Source organism: Anoplopoma fimbria, chromosome 20, assembly GCF_027596085.1.
Source record: "Anoplopoma fimbria isolate UVic2021 breed Golden Eagle Sablefish chromosome 20, Afim_UVic_2022, whole genome shotgun sequence".
NCBI lineage: Eukaryota > Metazoa > Chordata > Actinopteri > Perciformes > Anoplopomatidae > Anoplopoma > Anoplopoma fimbria.
In genome coordinates this window covers 16,598,139-16,618,267 of record NC_072468.1, presented here as the reverse complement: position 1 = coordinate 16,618,267, position 20,129 = coordinate 16,598,139, and the positions used below count along the sequence as shown (strand labels likewise).

The following is a 20,129-nucleotide window of genomic DNA, read 5'->3' as shown; positions in this document are numbered from 1 at the left end:
AGGAAATGATACAAGTTTATTCATCAGTATTATGAATTATTGGCTATCAGGATGCTCACTATAAGCTTCAGTGAGTACCATCAGAATATAGTTAGTATGTATTGTAATGTATTGTATTGATTAAACATGTCAAATGTTGATGGCATGACTGTCTTCTGTCTGTGTGTGGCATGTGTGTGTGTCAGAGTTTGCTGAAAGTGATCCTCGGAGGAGTCTCGGGCTGTAGGATGAGGGTGCATATTGTTTTGATGTCCTCTGAGGACGACACGCTGAGATGGAAGCTTAGCAGGATCTAGACAGAGAGGGAGGAGAGAGAGGAAGGGGGGATAAAGGGAAGCAAGGGGGGTGGGGGTTGTTAGTTACGGATTAAAAATCTTAATTTAAAAACAGATCATAAGCTTGTAACCCTGAACAGTAAAGCAGTCTCTTGTTGCTCCTTGTCACATTTCATGAGTTGTAGTAGATCCACCAAGAAGACACTTTTTCTCTAAGCTTCTCGAAGGGTTTCATTTAAATAACTGTTTGAGGCCCAAAGAGGTAAAACTATCCAGTATATAATACAAATTTGTGCAACAGAACTCTCTTTTCTCTCCCTTTCATTATCTTACAACCCTCCAGATTCATCTTGTGGCTCTTTGGAGGGGCCTGACCACCAAGTTTGTAACCACTGAATTAAAATACTATTGTATGTAAAGTGGCTAAAATGCTCCACCTCACCTTGATAAAACAGATAAATGCTGCTTTCGCATTGAGGCATCAGTATCAATACTTACATTAATTTGTAACATAGTATTTGATCATTGTAGTACTGGTACTTTGACATAAGTAAAGGATCTGAGTACTTCTTCCTACCCAGCAAATCCAGATTAAGTCTGTCTTCCGTTCCCTAAAACTAAACATCAGCCTATCCAACTCTTTTCTTTCCTCTTGAATTGCATCCCTTCTCTCTGACTCCGTCCTCCTTCACTCACATGCATGAGCAAGAGTTGCATCTCGTTCTCAGCAATCCTCCTCCCAACACACTGCCTCGCCCCGAACCCAAATGCCAGAGAGCGAAACCCCCCAGCCCCGTCTCCTCTTTGGCCGTCCTCTCTGCCGCTGGCCCAACGTCCGGGGTCAAAGCGCTGTGGATCATTAAACACCTCTGCACTCCTTCCCAGGGGGTAAAGACAGGCCTGGACCATCGTCTGAGGGGAGAGTTGATGAGTGTCAAACAAACCAGAAGTCTACCCGAATGTGTTTGTACGAGTATATGTAAGAATCTGATCACTCACCCCAGCAGGAACGTGGTAATTCTGAAGAACAATATCTTTTATTGGATACCGCTGCACTGTGGTTCCCACCGGATATAACCTGACACACACACACACACACACACACACACACACACACACACACACACACACACACACACACACACACACACACACACACACACACACACACACACACACACACACACACACACACACACACACACACACACACACAAACTGAGTCCTGTTTTCTAGGTGCCATCTTTGACTTCTGACTCATTCTCAACACTAAACTCAGAAACACTGGCAATCAATTCTCATTGTTGAGGAAGACACTTCAGACATCTGTTCCAAGGCTCAGAGCGTGATTTTCCTTTCATGATCCTCTATTGATCTGAAGGAGAAAGGAGGGTTTTTTTCTACTCTTAAAGGATGTTTCATGTAGTGAAGCTTGTGTCAGCTGGTTGTTAGTAATCTGATTAATTGCATAATTGTTTGGGAATGTGCACCACTAAAACACCATTTCAGCTGACTCACACATTATAGTGTTATCTTTTGGCTCTATCCTGTTGAAGTCTTAATTACTTTAACCATGAAAGCTTATACTCAGCCTTGGTAATAGCAGTTTGACAAACATTCCTGGATCAAGGTCCACTTACACCCTTTTTCCACAGATTTGGACTGCCGCACAGTCTTCATCAGCTGATGAAGTCTTATCAGTTAATATTGGAGCTCAATAGTTTGTTAATTCCATCCATAGCACTTTTAAAACTTCTTGTCTGGACAAAAGACAACAACTGAGATTACATGTCATTAGATCCATCTTTACGAACACTCCATCCACTGATGGAGACAAAGTGATGTGTATGAAAGCCCTGGAAAGGCATGTAAGTGGACCTTGAGTTGAAAATGTTATGTCAAATTACTATTTCCAAGGTCAAGATTAAAATGTAATGTTTAACATTTAAGCTAATACAGATGAAGGAGCACTAAAAGTGCTATTGAAAAAATAAGAGCCTCTGTTTCCATGACAACTGAGCAAACTTCATCCACTCAGGAAACAGCTTGGATTGTTTTGTTGAATACAAACAATCCAAGCTGTTTCCTGAGTGGATTAGTTTATATTATGCTAATATGGTGCATATTCCTAAATAAAGTTATGTACACAAACACATAGAGCTTATCAATATTCAAGTATGTTTTTACTGGTTGGTTTTCTGGGTATTTGGGCATATTTTATAATGAAGGTGGAGTGTGCTGGCCGCTGTGTACTTGATAGGAACTGGGAGGCAACAGAGTACTTGCAGATATGGAGCAAAGTGTGTCTATGTGGTTGACAGATAAACAAATCCCCAGGAAGCCCACAAATAGGTTAATCAGGCCAAGAGCAGAGGGATGTGTCTTGAGTATTATGTACCTGAGGATCTCCTTGATTGTGCCTTTCAGCAGTGGCGCTCCCTGCAGGGCTTTCTGAGCATCACCCCCTGCTTGTGCCCATGACGCCCTCACCTGCTGCCTCACCCTCTCCTGCACCTCCGGGTTACGGCCCAGCTCAAACAGAGCAAACTGCAGGGGCACCGCTGTCTGCAGAGAGGACGGGATGAGAGGTGACATGGAATCAGTTATGGTGAGGTATACAGAAACACAAATTACAAACACACACACACACACACACACACACACACACACACACACACACCGTGTCGACCCCTCCAGCCATCAGCTCAGTGACGTTGGCTTTGATGAGGTCTAAAGATAGCTGCCCTTTCTCCATGAGTTGGCCCAGAACCCCGGTGTACTGGCCTCCAGCTGCACCCTCAGACCCCCGAGCCTGCGAGGAAGACAGGCGCTGGTACCCCTTCTGGATCCGAGCCTCCGCTGGAAGACGAAAAGGACAGGATGACAGAGTCAGGTGAGATGGGAATAGTGAAGGGGGGGGGGGGGGGTACTGAAACAGAGGGAGGTGCCTGAGGAGTCTAATGAATGCTGCCTACCGTGGCTGAAGATGTGGTCCCATGCGCTGGCGTGCTGCGTCCACAGGGGAGCACCCACGAGGAGCATCAGGCGAGGGGGCAGGTAGAGGAGAGGAGGGGTCGTGGCCAACATTCGCTCCACGGCCCAGATGAACTTCTGGGACTCCAGGGAAGGAGACGAGGAGAAGAGGCCGATACGCTCCCCGTAGATCACATGGCAACTGGCTATAAGGGGGGGAGGAAAGGAGGGAGGTTGAGGTTGTTTTGGTGGGTGAGGGTGAGAGACAACTGACGTGTTTCAAGGTGAACAAACAATCTGAAACCAAAAGTACTTTTTGAAAATGTTTTAAACTAGCCAAGGCTTTACTGAATAAATTAACTTAAGGTTGCCATTTTTTTTAAAAGTAGATTATAAGACTTACTGACACATATTTTCATGTTTTAAATGTAAGCTCTGAAGAATTACATGGCCCTATGGGTTGAGGATATTCTAAAATGAAGCCCCAAAGTCTGTAACAGCTAGAAAATATTCTGTGTTTTTCAAATGCCGCTCCGCACAGATAAACATTTTTGTTTACTGAGTGCATACACTGCCACAGAGAACTGCCTCTCCTCCACCAGACATCCACCACCTATCAGACATGCTCATATTATATCAACCTCACAGCACTGACTGGAATAGAGTTTCTTGCAGGTCTATTCCTATCCCGACTTAGCACCTGGCTTCGTGTGCTGTGGTCCATTAGGAGCAGGCTAGCATGACTCAAAGTAATCAACTCTCCCCTTTTCACTCTCTCTCTCTCACATACACATACAAACACACACACACAGATGCAAGTGTTCAGCACGCTGAGTCACACCAATCATTCACACATGTGATTGTGGCATGTTGCAGATATAGGCAGATGAAAGGAGCAGACCTGGTGAAAGAATGCCGGAGCTTTGATCATCTTTGTTAGTGTTTCTATTTTTAAAGGTGCATGTTCTCCTTGACCTCCTTCGGCTATAAGATGTTAACGACAGATATGCCTCAGGATAAAATGAGTTTCGGCTCTCATAAGAGGTGAGAATATTTTTTAATTAAAAACAGAAAGAGCAGAAGCAGTGAGTGAGGGGAATGATTTTGTTGCAGCAGATTGTATAATTCCTCTTATGTGAGATGTTTTCATGGCTTACGTCAGCATTTATGACTCAACTCAAAGTGTTGATATTTGCAGTATAAAATCCTGTCAAAACAGGGAGGTGACATTAAGAGTAGACACCCCGGGTAAATAGGGTAAAATTCCTAATATCACCATGAATCTTACCCAGTTGATAACTTACTTTTGTATTACATGTTTCCTGATCCTGTTATGTTATGAGGCATAATCATTTTAAATATGTGCTAATTTGAATACATTTGCAGAACCTAACTGGATATAGCCAGTTTCCCAATTAATTTTTCATTTTGTTGATATATTAGAGTCACAGATTTTCCGGTGAGAATTATGGATAACTCTTTGTATCACTCCATAAATTACTTTCAACAGCCATTAAAAAAACAATTATCACCATGTGTTTTAATAAAATGTTCTATAAATAATATACAAAAAAAAAACCTTTGTAAAAAGAAAATAGATGGAAATGACACTGGAAGGTTTGGTGTATGTAAGTGTTACTTTAGTGGAAATTTCTGGCGTATGAGAAAAACCTAATTTTGAGAAAACAGCCTTTAAAGATATTTTTTTGTAAAATTCAGTACACTTTGTTGGACAAAACAGATGAAAAGGGAAGAAAAAATCACTAATAGATATCACCATGAAACTTCCCCCAGTAGCTTACTGACATTACAAAAAATATTTTCTGTATTACAAATGTTCTGAAATGTTAACTTTTGGTGAATTTATGAGAAATCTATAGATCAAATAGACAAAGTGTAGTTAAATAAACACCTAAATGGGTGTTGCATTGTTTTCTTTCCACTAATCTTGGAAACAAAATAGCCCAAAATGTTGATCATTTCTAGGTGAAACGGTTAAGAACTGTGATGTCCCATCAGACCCTCATCCTTTGACACCTCTCTACACTAAACTAACTTTTGCTGGAAAGAAAAAGAGCCAGAGTTTTATGGCATTGAAGTGTATTTGTAAATAAAACAGTAACTCATGTGTACTTCAACTGTGCAATCACACACAAAGAAACCACAGGTCACAAGTTACTGGGGATGATGACCTCTGACCTTCCAGTGCGAAGCGAAAGAGGTCAGGACTGGGATCCATGGTCAAACTGCGTTTCCCCTCCTCGCCTCTCCCCTCCCTCTCCACTCTCACCCGCAGCATTCGGCAGAAATCCATCGCAACCTCATCGAGCAGGGGGAGAAAACGCTTCACGGCCGCGCTCATCATCACCTCCTTGTTGAGCAGTAGGCGGTCAGATCGCCACTCCTCACCATTCCTGTTGAGATAAGATTTGGAGCGAGGCATTAAAGTGAGCCGCTTCACTTCTGCTCAGTCATTGTGAAGCAAAGGAACTGGGTTGTGGAAGAAAAGAGAAGACTTTCCCAAGCAGATGTGTTGTTATGTTACTTAAATATATATCAAAAATATATACAGAGTAAAGTAGAGGTGTCAATGTCAGTTTCCATATCAGTTTGTGTTTCCCCTTGCGTTAACCTGAACCCTAACAAAGCCATAACCGCAAACAGAACTCTTCTGTGATGCTTAACTGCTACTCAACTATGAATTTCTGCAATGTTTGACCAAAACCTCACCTAAAGAAGAAAGAAACCCAGACTGAAAAAGATACAGAAAGACACAAATTTTGACTGATGCATCCTTTGTATTTTTTTGCGCTTCTTAATGGTCGTTCTGCAGTTGTTTTGCAACTTTCTGTGGTTGCTTTGCATAACATTGCAAACCTTTTGTGTCTCTTTGTGGTCTTTTTTTTTTTTAACTGAAGCTGTCTGATTTTAATCCAAACACAAACTCATGATCAGAATAATTTGAATGATGCTACAATCACATTAATATTCTAAGAGCTTTAACAAGCTACAGCAACAAGAGAATAGCTGAATACTTTCCACACATTTGATTGAATGACCCCCAAAACATGAGCAAGATCATGATGACACAAGTGATTACATGCACTTACACACACAAAACATGTTTGCCTCACTTAACGGAACATTTCAATATCTCACATTCATAAAATCATTCCCTGGAGACTTGTCTTTACCTTAATCATTATCATACCCAACCCTGAACATAAATAACCTAACATTGAATGACCTATGCACATAGTGGGGATCTTTCCCAACATGGTGACGGCTTAAACAGATTTTCAGTGCATCACCACGACATGAGCAACACACATACACACACATGTACACGGGAGTGGTACTGACTTGAGGAAGACTCCCTTGCTGTGCTGGCGAGTCTCTCTGTGCGTCGCCCAGGGCTGCAGGGTCATCCGTCGGGGGTGCAGGCCCTCTGAGCGAAACAGCTCAGCTATGTCCAGCGGCAACATGATGTTCACACTGCTCTGAGTGCCCACGTGCTCCCTACACACACAAATACACACAAAAAAGGCATAAACTCATATGAACTACTGCTACATAAACATATTGGAAAACCCTGATGATCAAATTTTTCTCTCCTTATTCAAGTGTCAATGCCACACTTAAGGCAATGACACCATCCCTCTATCTTCCTGCTACCTGTAGATGGGGCCGAGGGCGTTGAAGGTCCTCTCCATGTGCTTGTGGAGCTGCCGGAAACGATCTTCTCTCCAGAACTTCACCAAGTTGACCCAGCCGCTCCTCCCTGTGTGAGGGATCTCCTCGAAGCTTCGAACCCGTCCATCCACACCTCCCTTCCTAACTCCTGTTCTCTCAGCTCCTTTTCTACCCTCCAACTTTCCAGCTGACACCATCCCTGCTGCTGTCACACATAAAGCTCTTTGTGATGCGACACCACAAAGCAGATTCCTGGACCCCCAAGTGCCCTGTGTTCTGAAACACACAGTCACTGGGATGTACATGCTCCTCATGGTCCAGACGAGATGTGTCCAGTCGGTCTCATCCAGAGTTGTGACACCGCCTGTTGTCGTCTCTGCGTGACCGATTATTTCCCTCCTTCATCCTCAACCTCATATCCTTGAATCTGCTCTATCCCTCCAATGGACTGATAGTGGATGATGATTTATCGATGGGAAGATCACAAGTTCAAGAGAATCACAACAGAGCCCAAATGTCAAGCTGATCCAGAACACGCACACACAAACACACAACACATAAAGGCCAAAAAAGGAGAGAGTCCAGCTGGTCAAAGATGTCTTTATAACAATTTTTCTGTGACAGCTGGTAAAAAATAATAAAAGGACCATGACTGCTTATCAGTTTGTAGGAAAACTCCACAAGGTTTTGAGGTGAGTTCTTTGCTTCTGCGTCCTTTTGTATGAAAACAATTAATTAGGCAGCGGGAAAAAACTAATCAGGAAAACTAATTGCTTAAAAGTTCTCGCTACGATATTCAGAGCATTATTGTTCATAGAGATTATAGATACATTTTATAAACATTTGATATTGATCAGAGAATATTTACAAAGAGACACTAAAAAATGTTCTCAGTTAATCGTACAAACATATTATATGTCATTATTTGTGTGAATGTGTGTTGAAATGTGAACGTGTTTCCCTGAGGTTCCTTACTTGTGAATAGATCACTTGGATCTATGTCGTTTGGAGCGACGAGACAGTAAAAAGAAACTAGCTACAGTAGCTTCTAGATTACATAAAACATAACGTCATGAAAATAATAAAAAAATATATAAAATGCGGTGAACTTGTGATCAATCCTTTTAAAGAAAATGTGAAAACCTAATTTTCAATTAACCTAATGACCCCCTTAATATTACACCCTATTAAGATAAGAACTTGAGTCATTGTTTTTTTAATTAATAACATTTGTATCATAAGTTAAATAAGTTGCAATATAACACCACTTCTGAGGTAACTTTCAGTGACAGGTGAATTCATCAGATTATTATCAGGAAATTCATTATATTTGCAGGTTTGATCACGTTCTCAACTCACTCAAATTAATACTAAGCTCATCTCATATAAGATATAAAATGATCTGTCATATTAGTATTATTGCTACATAAAAGAGAAAAAATAAGTACAAAAGAGCGAGTTTGTATGTAAGATGTTGAAGCACAGTTTGTGTGTAAGCAGCAATCATGTATGAGGGTCCCCTACTGGTCCCCTGCACTAAACTAACACATTGAGAAGGTGTTGTACCGATCTTCCCTTTGATCACATATTGATCACATGACTTTACAAGTTGCTGGTGCAGCAGTAGATGTCTTGCTGTGTTTCCTCCCTTTGAGCTCCGTTGTGCCAAAGCTGAGGCCTTGAAAGGCGCTCAGCAGGTTAAAGTCGTCGTCCTTAGTTTTGGTTTTAGGATGAATGATCTTCGACAGCTTATGGGGGAGCGACACTTTTCCTCCCACAGACCTCAGGTGGTTTTTGTCCTTGGGGCTCTAATCATGAATGAAAAAAATGGAGAAGAAAAGAACTTGATGTGCTGAATCATCTCTGTATTTGTCCACATTGCTCTTGCCAATGCTACACCAACAGGCAGCATTGATAACAAATAGAAAAGCACCTGTTGAGTGCAGCTCTATTTGTTTATAAAGGTTTGATAAAGTAAATGAGCTTAATCACAAAGAACAGATACCTCCACAAAGACTCGTCTAAATAGATTTTGTTAAAGCTACAACGAGGAACTATCATTTTGTGTTGATTTTGGTGGTCATTCTGAATAAAAGCGGTAATGTATTGGAATACCAGAGAGCGTCTGGAAAACGTATTTTACTGCAGTAAGGTGTGACAGTCTGCCCTGCTCAGTCCGTGTTCTGGTTCTCTGGTAAACCTTTATGATTTTATGTGATTTTGCCAGAGTTTGACTGGCACCGATGACAATCATCAGGAATAATCACGTAGGAATAGTCAATCTTATCGCTGATGGTCTCGTTCACTTATGTTGGTCAAATAGAGGGATTAGTATTAAATCATGCTCATTTTCAGTTCCATACTTTGGTTTCTACTACAACATGTTTACAAACTTTTATGTTTATATTACACATTAGTTCTTCACATACTGTCTGAAAAAACCTGTATTCACCCTCTGTATCTTAAATCCCCCTCCTGAAAAAGTCCATTCTGCTCCGATATGATTGCAAGAAAAATATGGTGCACCTCTGCAAAGGTAGTTCTCAAACTGTGAGTGGAGATTATCAGATAGAGGGATGTATTTTCTAATGAACCAGCATGTTACATAGGAAAGGAAGCCAAATCTGAATTTCCTTTTGAATCACATGTTTTCTGATCTAGGCAGCCAACAAAAAAATGTCTGGATTGTCTTCTTTCATAGTTTGTGGTTTGGGAAGGACTCTAGATATCCAAATGTATGTGCAAAAGCACTGCAGGTGAGATTTTACATGATATTTCCCCTTTAAAATATGTTATGGAACAAATTATTTCTTCCCCAAATAACCCTGAAGTCTCTCAATGAGACGTCACCCTGACTAAACAAACTACAGTAAAAACATAAATGATTAATGTTTATTCTCATTCTATTAGAAATATTAGCACAGACCTCAGACAGATGATATTTTTTCCTGAAGTGAGATCTCATAGATGCTCTCTCTGCATTCTTCTGAGCGTTCAATGCTTCCCGCAGCTTTCTGTAAACACAGCAGACAAATAGACAATTACACCTGAAATATTGCAGACAGTTTTTAATCGAAGCAACATCTCTGCTTCAGCAGTGACTTAGGCTTGTGACTCAGAACTAACTTGATTTCCTTTCTCTAATGAAAGCAAATACAAGCAGCTGCAGGCCGTAAAATTCTAAAAATGTCATATTTTAAAACACTGTGAATATAAAGCACATGTGCTGGTTTTGTTGCCCTAAAGTATTTCAGTTAACATGTGCCATTAAACTATGTGTTTTCAGTATCTAAGTACATTTACTCAAGTACTCTATTTCCATTTTATGCAACTTCCACTTCTACCAGACTAGATTTCAGGAGGAAATTCTGTTCTAATAATATACAAAACGCTTTTGATACTTCAAGAACATTTAGCAAATCATACTTTTACTTAAATAACATTTTCAATAAAGGACTTTTACTTGTAAAAAAGTATTTTCATTTTAACTTAAGTAAAGACATGATGTGTTTCTACATTGTCCACTTGCCTCTCCTTCTCCAGGTCCTCCTGGTACGAGCAGATGATTGACGGGTCTTTGGGGTGTGATGTTCGGCGAGGAGGGGTCCTCCCAAACCGGTTGCGTCCTCCTCTTCTTCTCCCACCTCTACCCCTCTTGTTCCTGTGTTTGGCACACGACTCCCTCTCCTTCACCAGTGACACCCAGCCTGTCAGCTTCCTGATGGGCGTCCTCAGCAACTTTTTCACTCTCACCACAGACTCCATGATGCACCGGGCCTCTCAGGACAGGAGGGAATGACCAAAGCCCTACTTCTTGGAGAGGTGTTGGATGAATATATAAAAGTTTTCTCCTTCGCTCATGTTGTGTTGCTCTGACAGTACGGACTCAGGACACACACACAATCTCACGTCCTGTAGCGGCTATAACTCAGGTTGAGACCTGCCAAGGACAAGGATTTAAGTCAGACAAGGCTCAGACAGACAGACTTAGTTAACTCTTTCATAATGTTACAAACACAGATGAAGTGTTTGTCGTCTAGAGGATATACGAGAGAAAGATGGAAACGACATTGGGACAAAAAGTCTGACTCAAACCTAATGTACAGATTCTTATTCAGGCCACTTATAACTATTAATCAACAAACAACATTAACATTTATCATGTTTGTCCAGTCCACAGTTTACTCACCATGCAGGTGGTCGCAGTTGGTCAAAGGCTCACAGAATACAATCCTGATAAAGCTCCAGCCATATGGCCTCCACCGCAACCAGACAACCCCCCAAAGCTTTAGAACGAATCGGAGAGGACAAGAAGAAACAACAGGAGACTCCCTACAAGACGTTGTTCTGGTGTTTCTTGACCCATACAGGAGAATATTAATGTCTGCAGTTCCAGGTTTAAGCCACTTCTTCTTCTGCTTCCGTCCTACAGACCTACTCCACTATTCAACACCACCAACTCTCCCATACAAATCGCTACTTAAAGGACTTAATGAGGGGAATCTCGTTAGCCGGGGCAGGTAATGAACCCGATGACTCACTTGTTGGTGATGAAGATTATGAGACACGAGCTGATGTCATGTTAAATGACACATGCATGCATTGACAGTAGTGACATTAGTGTTGTTCATGTTGGATCTCAATTGCGCTCTTACGATGCTGCACTTTGTTTTTGTTTAGGAGCAGTTGAGCTCTTAATTTAGGAAGGTGACATAAGAGGTATTGGGTAATGTTCTTCAAACGCAGCCAACCAGAAAGCCATTCAATTCAGATTATTATCAAGATATAACAGGTTTTCAGGTCTTCACAATAACTTAATAAGTGTTTGGCTTTCTGGATATCCAGAGATGAAGAGATGAGCACAGATTTGGGAAGAGGAAATGAAACAAAGAGAAACCTGCATGGAGAGAATCTGAGACAGCAGCATCAGAGTTATAGAGATAAGAGAAAATGATTAACAACTGAAAACAAAGCTGCCTAAACTATTAAAGAGGAGGTAAAGGGAGTGAGATCCTCCCTCTTAAATGTTTATATATATATATATATATATATATATATATATATATATATATATATATATATGTGTGTGTGTGTGTGTGTGTGTGTGTGTGTGTGTGTGTGTGTGTGTGTGTGTGTGTTTTTAATTTGTGGTAGCCTAGTTTTCTGTTTTGGTAATCAGTTAAATCAGGATGTTATGCCTTATATCTGTGCAAACAAAGTGAAATGAAAAATGCTAAATGAACATTGAATAAATGGTTTGTGTTTTCAATGGTTTTACACACTATAATGTAGTTGTAACCAGTTATATAGACATTTAAAGCCTCACCTATGAAGACATATTTTATATTTATTAAACATACAGTTAAAGTAAAGTGTTACCAATATGTATCCCTTGATTTCCTCTTCACACATTTTCTGCATTAGAATGTCTCACCTCAGTGAGTTTTGTGCTCAATGGCCTACTCTAATGCCCTATTTTGCACTCACATGACCTTTAAACTCTCAAATCAACCCCCTTAATATCCCTCGTTCCCTTCTTTCCCTCCTTTTTATTTTCCCTTTGCTGTCTAGACCACTTTGGTTTTCCGACAGCTGAGGACACTTTAATGCTTTAACAAGATCACCAAGACAGGCCACGCCTCCTTCAAGCTCATGTTCAGTGACTGATCTGGGATCAGTTCACCCATCAAGCCATCGATCCTGTGTCAACAGTATTTCTCCACAGATGGGAGAAACAAAGGTTGAGCACATTACTGACCCTACATCCAAGATGTGTTAATATTCAATCTCTTATGAGTGGATACTTTTTTATAAATCAATCAGCGCAACCAAAAACACAACTTCTGTCAATTATTAACATACCCAAGCAAATTTTTGATGAGCAATGCACACAAATCCAGTGTATATTGTTGGCTTGTGTTAGTGTGTGCCTGTGTATGTGTGTGTGTGTATGTGTGTGTGTATGTGTGTGTAGGTGTGTGTATGTGTGTGTGTGTGTTTGAACCAGAGCTTACGCGCAAGCCCAGTGAAAAGAGCCACTTAAGGGATTCTCAGGTGCATCAGAGTCCAACTCGTGACAGCCCGTAACTGACACTATCACATTAACACAGAGACACACACACACGCACGCGCGCGCACACGCACGAACTCCCAAAAGGCGTGTCTTTTTCACAAAAAAGGTATAAATTGAATGCTAAAAATGTCCTATTATTGCAGACTGATACCAGAGCAGAAGTGATGATGGTCCTGCAGCTAATAAATCTTATAATAAAACCATGTATCATTCTCACATTTCATTCTACATAAAATATCATGTAATTTGAATTTGAAGATAATAAATATGAGTCAATCTAAAAAATTACTTTATATAACTAATTATTTTTGTCTTTAAGGTTTCAGATCTATTGCAGAGAATGGTAGCTAAACCAGGAGACACTACACTGATGATTTAAGAAAAGTTTTGGCACAGACACGTTTCCACGGACCTTTTGGTCCAAGGCTGATGCACTGGTCCGAGGGCGTCGCAGCCTAAACCACCTGTTTAAGGCCCATTCAGTGATGGCCACAGCTTCTAGGTCTAAAACAAACAATCTGTTTAAATTCACCAGACTCTCACTCATATTTCAGAAGTCCTTTTTTTCAAATCCCAAGATTTATACACAACAAAATTATTACTGCATTCTAAGTATAATTGTAAAACCGTTAAACACAAAATGTACATCTTTGATAAAAAACTAAATTCTGTGTTACACACAAAAATATTGATTTACCTTCCTTCAATAAATCTTCATAAAAATGTGTGATGCTCATGCTCATTGACAGCCTAAATTTACTTTAGCGCTGCTAAAGAAGAAGATCATATGCAGACATTTAAACATTCCCTCATTATACACGCATACAAGTACACACAACCGCCCACACAAACACACACATTTCAAAAATAAGGTCTCATTCAGTCAAACACCCATACGTTGACAATAAGTCTCTCTCAGCTCTGCCAAGAAGGAAAATGAAAATTGGCAAGCGCACACACTCGCTCAGCCTTGTGACCGTGCTCTCTGCTGAGCTGCACTCAATCAAGACGGCAGTTAAGTAAGGAGTGTGTGAGAAATGGATGTGCCAATGTAAAACTTCAACTACTAAAGAGGTCATTCAATTCCAAATTTATTACAAAAAACACACAAATTATTGTTATAAAGTGACTGAGAGCATTACACTGAAAATGTACTTTTAAAAGTTGCATAAGCTTTTGTAACTAAATCCTCAAAGTTTAAGAGATACAGCTGTATTTGTAACATGTTGAAGCTGACTTGATGTCCTTGAATGTGATGATCAGTCAGACAACACAGTCAAACGGTCATTTACTTCCATTCACATATATTTAGATTACCAGCTAAACGTTTCATCCATTGGTTTCCACTCATTTCTGTTTGACACAAAAATCTATCAGCAGACTGTATAAACTTTTCAGTAAAAATCAAGGATTGCAAGTTAAATTATTGTGTATGTATATATATAGATACATTTCCCTCAGAAATTGGTGGAGCCCAAAACCAGAGCTAAAAGAGAGTGAATATCGGATTTTACTTTAGATTTTCATCAGGTGGTCAGAAACACAACTCCAAATGAATGATAATGTTGTTCTGTGTCTGCTGGGTGTATAACAGCCAACTGTTAATAAGTTTACTATAACTTAAATATTATATATCTGAATTGTGTTCACAGGTCAATGTATCCTCTCCAATGATTTGTACGTGTCTTTTGTGGCAAAAAAATCTTTGTGTTTATGAAATTCTTTCCCATTTATAACTCAATTAGCTGACTCAGGGTTCACCAATCATGTGGTTGGAGTCAAACAAATATTCCTTTTGCTGCTGCTGTCAGCTGTTATTTCAGTGTATGATTTGACATGACCCACCTCCACCCCGTTCACCTCCAGTTTTAACAGTCTGTCTTATGGATCCTTCCACTGAGCTCATTAGGACTCTAGTACAAAATTACATTCAACCAGATCCTCACCTATCGTTCTTCACCCTTTCACCATCAGCCGACTCCTTCGGGGTAATATTCCTGTCGGGCTCAACCCACGACTACCCCCATAAAATCTGTCTACTTGCCAAAGACATTTCACATAAAGTAATCCCTCAACTTTTCACATTGTGCACACTATAACAAATAGATAAATGTATAACTTCTTAAGCCCTTCTTTCAATTAGTCTCTCCCCCGATTGAAATGCAATATAAAGTATGCATTATTTGCAGTTGAGAAAGTAATACTTGCAAACACACTGGCATGGTCCGCACAAGGTCAAGTGTCTATTCAGGGTCTCATCTGCTCATATCCCAGCTGTTCCTCCAGATTTGACTCTTCCCTGGATGAGGAAGAGGCAGGAAGAAGGGTTGAGACAGGGCAGAGGAGAGAGAGATGCGTGTGGAAGGCTCGTACTCCAGCATCCTCTCCAAGAGGTAAAACAACTGGTGGTGTTCTGTTCCATGTGATAACAAGTACTTCTAAAAAACACACAGAGAGGAACGTTAGTGTGAGTTAATGTGGTTCATGTTTAAAAGTTTGCACCCGCCACAGCTCACCCTTAATGGTTTGCACTTGGCTTTCACGTAGCGTCCGGCCTTGGAGCACTCATTCCAGTCCAGACGCCCACGGTGGAAATACTTCTGCTTTCTGTGAAGCAAAAACATTTTTTTTGTCAGATAAAGTTTGTTTGCATGTGTGTTTTGTGTAACACTGAACAGAAGAGTGTTACCTGCTCCTTTGGATCATTCTCTGAGGAACCGGTCCCTGTATGCTCTCCATCATAGCCAGATGCTCCTTATTGTCATGAGTCTAAAAAGCAAAGATCGTGTCAACAAGATCCCAATCATACTACTTTCAGCATGCTCTAATTTTACCAATATTATCACACATGTGACCTGGTACAGTGTGAAGCCTTCGTAGTATTCGAACAGGATGCATCCGATACTCCACACGTCACATGGGTGACTCCAACCCAACTCTGTGGAAGAGAGAAGAGGGACAAAACCTTTAACACAACAGGACTGACAGCTCCTGGTTAACCCCTGGTCTTGATCAACATCTCTCACCCAGTATGACCTCTGGAGCTCGGTAGTGACGTGTAGAGATGAGGGCAGAGTGGTGTTCGTGGTCAAAGGTGGCGCTGCCAAAGTCAACAAGCCGCACTGTGGTGTCATTTATTCTCCGCTCATTGCACTTCTAAAGGAAGACAGAACGTAAACAAGCCAACCCTTTAGCCAGATACACAACATTTTGTTATAATCCCCCTTTGGCAAAAGAACACTGTGCAAATGCAACTATGCTAAAGGAACAGTTTTAACAGAGAGAGAGATTGGAGAGAAATAAGATAAGAGTTCAGTCAGAGGTCCAGCTGAACACAAACACACAAGCTCACTCCCATAGGTGATCTGTAGCTAGCTATCTTAAAGCTAACATCGGTACATTGGATGTTTGGGGCGAATACACACAAACTGTACAAACAATCCAGGGGCCAAATTTGAAGGAATGACATGAGGCTTCAAAAGAGAATCCGCTTTACTTCTGAGCACACTTTTACACTTTGATATTTGTACGGATTAAGCAGATGATGGAACCAGGTTAATTACTGATCATTAGAGGAGCTGGTAGGTGGCTTTTAGTTACCTTAAAAAAGAGCCAGGCTATCTTTCCCCGTAGTTTCCAGTCTTAAGCTAAGCTAACGGTTGCTGCCTACCTTCATATTAACTGTACATGTCAGCGATATCGACCATCTCAGCTAACTCTGGGCAAGAAAGTGAATGAGCATATCTCCCTAAATGTGGAACTTTGCTTTTACAGACTTTTTTAATTGCCAAAAACCCAAACACTGGAGCTTGAGCACAATTATTGAAACCACTAACTCATATTGCCACTCTATTGACCAGGTATGATCAAGAAACCCTACTTTTTGCAAATAATAACAGTTATCTACTTAAAATACATCATTTTAAACCTGCACCCAGAATGCACCTTTGAAACCACCAATTAGATCACTTAGAAATCAAAGCTTGAAAGGCCAAAAACTCTAGATAATTGTGTTTTAAACCGAGCACATCAGTGCGCAGTTGGCATCTTGAATCAGCTTTTTATTTACGGCTTGTGTAAAGTTGTGATGTAAAAATGACATTTTCAAGAGTTTGAATAGATTAGAATGAAGTGTTTGCTTGTGCAAGAGGTGTAAGATATTTTGACAGAGAGGGCCGGAGTGTGGTTTAGCAGTTGCAAAAAAGTGTAAGTACAATAGGACAACGTTTAACCAGTAAGTCTGCAAAGGATATTTATAATACAGAAAATATGTGCATTTGTAACTAAAATAAGTTTGGCTAACCTAGGGGTTTGATTAAAAGCTTGGTGAATGTCTCACTGCTCACGTCTCATGCCTTGCCTGCCTAATACAGATAACTAAAACAACAAACCTCAATCCAAAATCTCATCAAAGATTCCACACATTGTCCCACTCAGGTAAGCAAACACAACCTTTGCCTGAACACATGCGGCTGGTGTACAGGTTCTGCTGAGCAAAATTTGCATCTCAAATGAGCAACAACAGCGCAAATCTCCCAGGTTGCTCTGCCTGCATTAATCTGTGCTTATTTAACATCGTGGCTTCATATCACCCCCGAAGATCCCAGCCTTCCTGCCTGCAGTTGTTTACCTTCTCAGCGTTGTATATGATGGAGTAGTCTGAGTTGACAAAGAGGATGTTCTCAGGCTTCAGGTCTGTGTGAGTCAGCTTGTTGTCATGGAGAACTGCAGTGGAGACAGAGGGAGGAGAGTATCAGGAGAAATCCAACGCCCTCGTCTGGTGGAGTTCATTGTTGGTTTAACAATCAGACTGTAATAATTTTTTAGGGGGAAAAGATCCTAAATGAAAATAATCAGAATTAGCCCTAGTTGTGTTTGTCTTTCACTTTAATCTGCATGGGGAATCAGGATGACTTATATCATCTCCAGGTAAGAAGTACTACCCTGAGCCTTCCTCTTAGCACCTATTGTATTCGTATTAGTTTGTTGCACTTATTGTATTCGTATTAGTTTGTTGCACTTATTGTATTCGTATTAGTTTGTTGTACTTATTGTATTCGTATTAGTCTGTTGCACTTATTGTTTTCGTAGTAATTTGCTTCTGCACTATACTTTTGCTCTGGTTTATGCTCTTAGATGCTTGTTTAAGAAAGGAGATGCACTTATGACTTCTGGTGACTAGTAGTTCTTTTGAATACCTATGTTGAATACACTTATTGTAAGTTGCTTTGGATAAAAGCGTCTGCTAAATGACTGTAATGTAATGTAATGTAATGTAACAGTCACCCTCTAAATTTCTATCTGGCTTGTTCACTCCTGCACGGGACAGCTGTTATAATCTGCTTACTGCCATCACTGACATTGATCCTGAAGTACAAGAGAAAAAGAAAAATGGTACAGTTGGTGTGATGCATGTTGGACTCACAGCTGACAGCGTGGCAGATCTGGTGGGCCATGTGTCGGATCTGGTTAATGGGATAAGGCAGGAAGTTGTTTGCTTTCAAGAAGTCGAAGGTGCTGAGAGACAGCAGCTCAAAACAGATGCACATGTGGCCGTAGTAGTTAAACCAGTCCAGCATCTGTACACAGTGACTGATGGGAAAAAAAGATGGTGGTAATTGTTTGGTACAGTGCAAAGAAAGAAAGAAGAAAGAAGCAACAGACACAATAAATCATTGCAATAGGTACACAAAAGAAAACCAACGGATGAATATGTGAGTTCAGTTCCCAGGAAAATGCAAACAGGAGAGTTAATTGGTCTGATTGCTGTAAGAAAGAAGCTGTTATTGAACAGTGTGGTGGTGGTTGAGATGGACATATAGTGCCTTTCAAACACAGAGATGAAACATATAAGACATAAAAAGAGTCAAAATTACAAACTACTCACCGTCTGTTGTCTGGATCTCTCGTGCTGATCTTCTCCAAAACATTTATTTCCAGTTTGGCTGCTTCTCTGTATTTCTCCAAGTTCTTAATGATCTTCAGAGCAATTCGACTTCCTCCTCTGTGTGTTAAAACACTGTCGTTAAAAGCACTAGTCACACATTGCATTTTGGTCCAACCTTCATTTTTAGATGTAGCAAAGTACCTGCTGTGGTCCGAGCATTGCACCACCTTCCCAAAGGTTCCCTCACCTAGAGTGTCGACTATCTCATCTGTAAGAGGGATTAAGATGAAATTAAAGCTGGAGCATTTTTATACAACGGCTGCCAACACTTACAACTGATACCTACATCTGTCTTCGAGGACGTCCCCACTTTTGTAGATCAGGTGGCCATTCTCAGTGTCCCTCTCAATGTCGCATGTAGCCTCAACGCTGCTTCGCTGGAAGCAAAGGTACATTTATGACAGGTGGAGCAAAAGAAGAGAAATCTGTGTAGGGAAAGCTGCTTCTGGGCCTTTCTCCACAATCCAACTAAAGGCTGAGAAGACGTGAGTGAGGTCTGACCTATGGGTCTTAAAGGGCAAAGGTCATCAAGTGGATTTACCCCTGGCTCTGAATGATGCATTTAAACGTACATGCAAACAAATGATCACATGGCAAAAAAAAATCTGCATTAAAAGGTGCTTAGTTTCACGTATTTCTCAAAAATGATCTGAATGCAGTCGTGATAAAAGTAAAAAAATCTCTAGAATGCAAACTTTTGCATTGAGTTTGATTCTGACGACCTGAGTTTGTTTTTAAATGAGGTTAATAAGAAATGTCAAATGACTTCTGTCCTCTTTGGAGGAGCTGAGGCTCTATTTCCATCCACATTCTGAGACTGTTATTAATATCAGAAGCCCAGCATGTGCTGAGGAGACACTTACTGCAGGGCATGGGCCACGAAATAGACCATACACAAACACATGTAAACACACATAGACTGCACATGATTTGTGGAGCTCAAATCAAAATGATCAATTAAACTTTACCACATAGTGCAAATGATTTAAGGTCATATGTCAGCTATGACGCAGAGGTGATTGTTGTGATTCTTTGTGGAAAGAAATTAGAACAAGAATACAGGAGAAGCATGCACAGAAAATGGAGATACTCACAGAGAGGCAGAGGCAAATACAGTCCATAAACCCCTTATAGAGAGAGCACAGTTCTGTCTTTCCCATCATGAAGA

At 40.6% G+C, this 20,129-nt stretch overlaps 3 protein-coding genes across 4 annotated transcripts; all 3 read right to left on the bottom strand.

The window, feature by feature from the left end:
- Positions 1-21: 21 nt before the first annotated feature.
- LOC129110285 (cytochrome P450 11B, mitochondrial) lies at positions 22-7,308 on the bottom strand. The gene is made up of 9 exons (XM_054622480.1): positions 6,924-7,308; positions 6,612-6,767; positions 5,448-5,662; positions 3,251-3,454; positions 2,956-3,134; positions 2,674-2,840; positions 1,275-1,353; positions 972-1,187; positions 22-292 (listed from the first exon to the last, which is right to left on the bottom strand). The coding sequence occupies exons 1-9, from the start codon at positions 7,253-7,255 to the stop codon at positions 182-184; spliced, it is 1,659 nt and encodes a 552-aa protein (XP_054478455.1). The 5' UTR covers positions 7,256-7,308; the 3' UTR covers positions 22-181.
- Positions 7,309-8,439: 1,131 nt separating this feature from the next.
- LOC129110287 (complexin-3-like) lies at positions 8,440-10,706 on the bottom strand. The gene is made up of 3 exons (XM_054622484.1): positions 10,467-10,706; positions 9,868-9,951; positions 8,440-8,749 (listed from the first exon to the last, which is right to left on the bottom strand). The coding sequence occupies exons 1-3, from the start codon at positions 10,704-10,706 to the stop codon at positions 8,534-8,536; spliced, it is 540 nt and encodes a 179-aa protein (XP_054478459.1). The 3' UTR covers positions 8,440-8,533.
- Positions 10,707-14,106: 3,400 nt separating this feature from the next.
- On the bottom strand, positions 14,107-20,123 carry clk2b (CDC-like kinase 2b). 2 transcript variants are annotated; one of them, XM_054621556.1, is made up of 11 exons: positions 20,056-20,123; positions 19,248-19,338; positions 19,103-19,169; positions 18,902-19,033; positions 18,440-18,606; positions 17,645-17,739; positions 16,041-16,170; positions 15,870-15,952; positions 15,704-15,783; positions 15,531-15,621; positions 14,107-15,452 (listed from the first exon to the last, which is right to left on the bottom strand). In XM_054621556.1, the coding sequence occupies exons 1-11, from the start codon at positions 20,119-20,121 to the stop codon at positions 15,270-15,272; spliced, it is 1,185 nt and encodes a 394-aa protein (XP_054477531.1). In that variant the 5' UTR covers positions 20,122-20,123; the 3' UTR covers positions 14,107-15,269. The 2 variants fall into 2 exon arrangements, with proteins under 2 accessions (XP_054477531.1, XP_054477530.1); XM_054621555.1 differs by having other exon boundaries at positions 18,902-19,018.
- Between the last annotated feature and the right edge of the window lie 6 nt (positions 20,124-20,129).

Coding starts and splice junctions, on each gene's coding strand:
- clk2b (XM_054621556.1), bottom strand. CDS start 20,121: ATGGGAAAGACAGAACTGTGCTCTCTCTATAAGGGGTTTATGGACTGT. Junction 16,171..17,644: donor TCATATACAACGCTGAGAAG/GTAAACAACTGC, acceptor GTCTTCCTTTAG/AAGTGCAATGAGCGGAGAAT. Junction 15,784..15,869: donor AAGGCTTCACACTGTACCAG/GTCACATGTGTG, acceptor TTTGCTTTTTAG/ACTCATGACAATAAGGAGCA.
- LOC129110287 (XM_054622484.1), bottom strand. CDS start 10,706: ATGGAGTCTGTGGTGAGAGTGAAAAAGTTGCTGAGGACGCCCATCAGG. Junction 9,952..10,466: donor ACCTGGAGAAGGAGAGGCAA/GTGGACAATGTA, acceptor GTTTACAGAAAG/CTGCGGGAAGCATTGAACGC. Junction 8,750..9,867: donor AAAAATATCATCTGTCTGAG/GTCTGTGCTAAT, acceptor ATTCATGATTAG/AGCCCCAAGGACAAAAACCA.
- LOC129110285 (XM_054622480.1), bottom strand. CDS start 7,255: ATGAGGAGCATGTACATCCCAGTGACTGTGTGTTTCAGAACACAGGGC. Junction 3,455..5,447: donor CTTTCGCTTCGCACTGGAAG/GTCAGAGGTCAT, acceptor CCCCCCTTATAG/CCAGTTGCCATGTGATCTAC. Junction 3,135..3,250: donor GGACCACATCTTCAGCCACG/GTAGGCAGCATT, acceptor TTCGTCTTCCAG/CGGAGGCTCGGATCCAGAAG.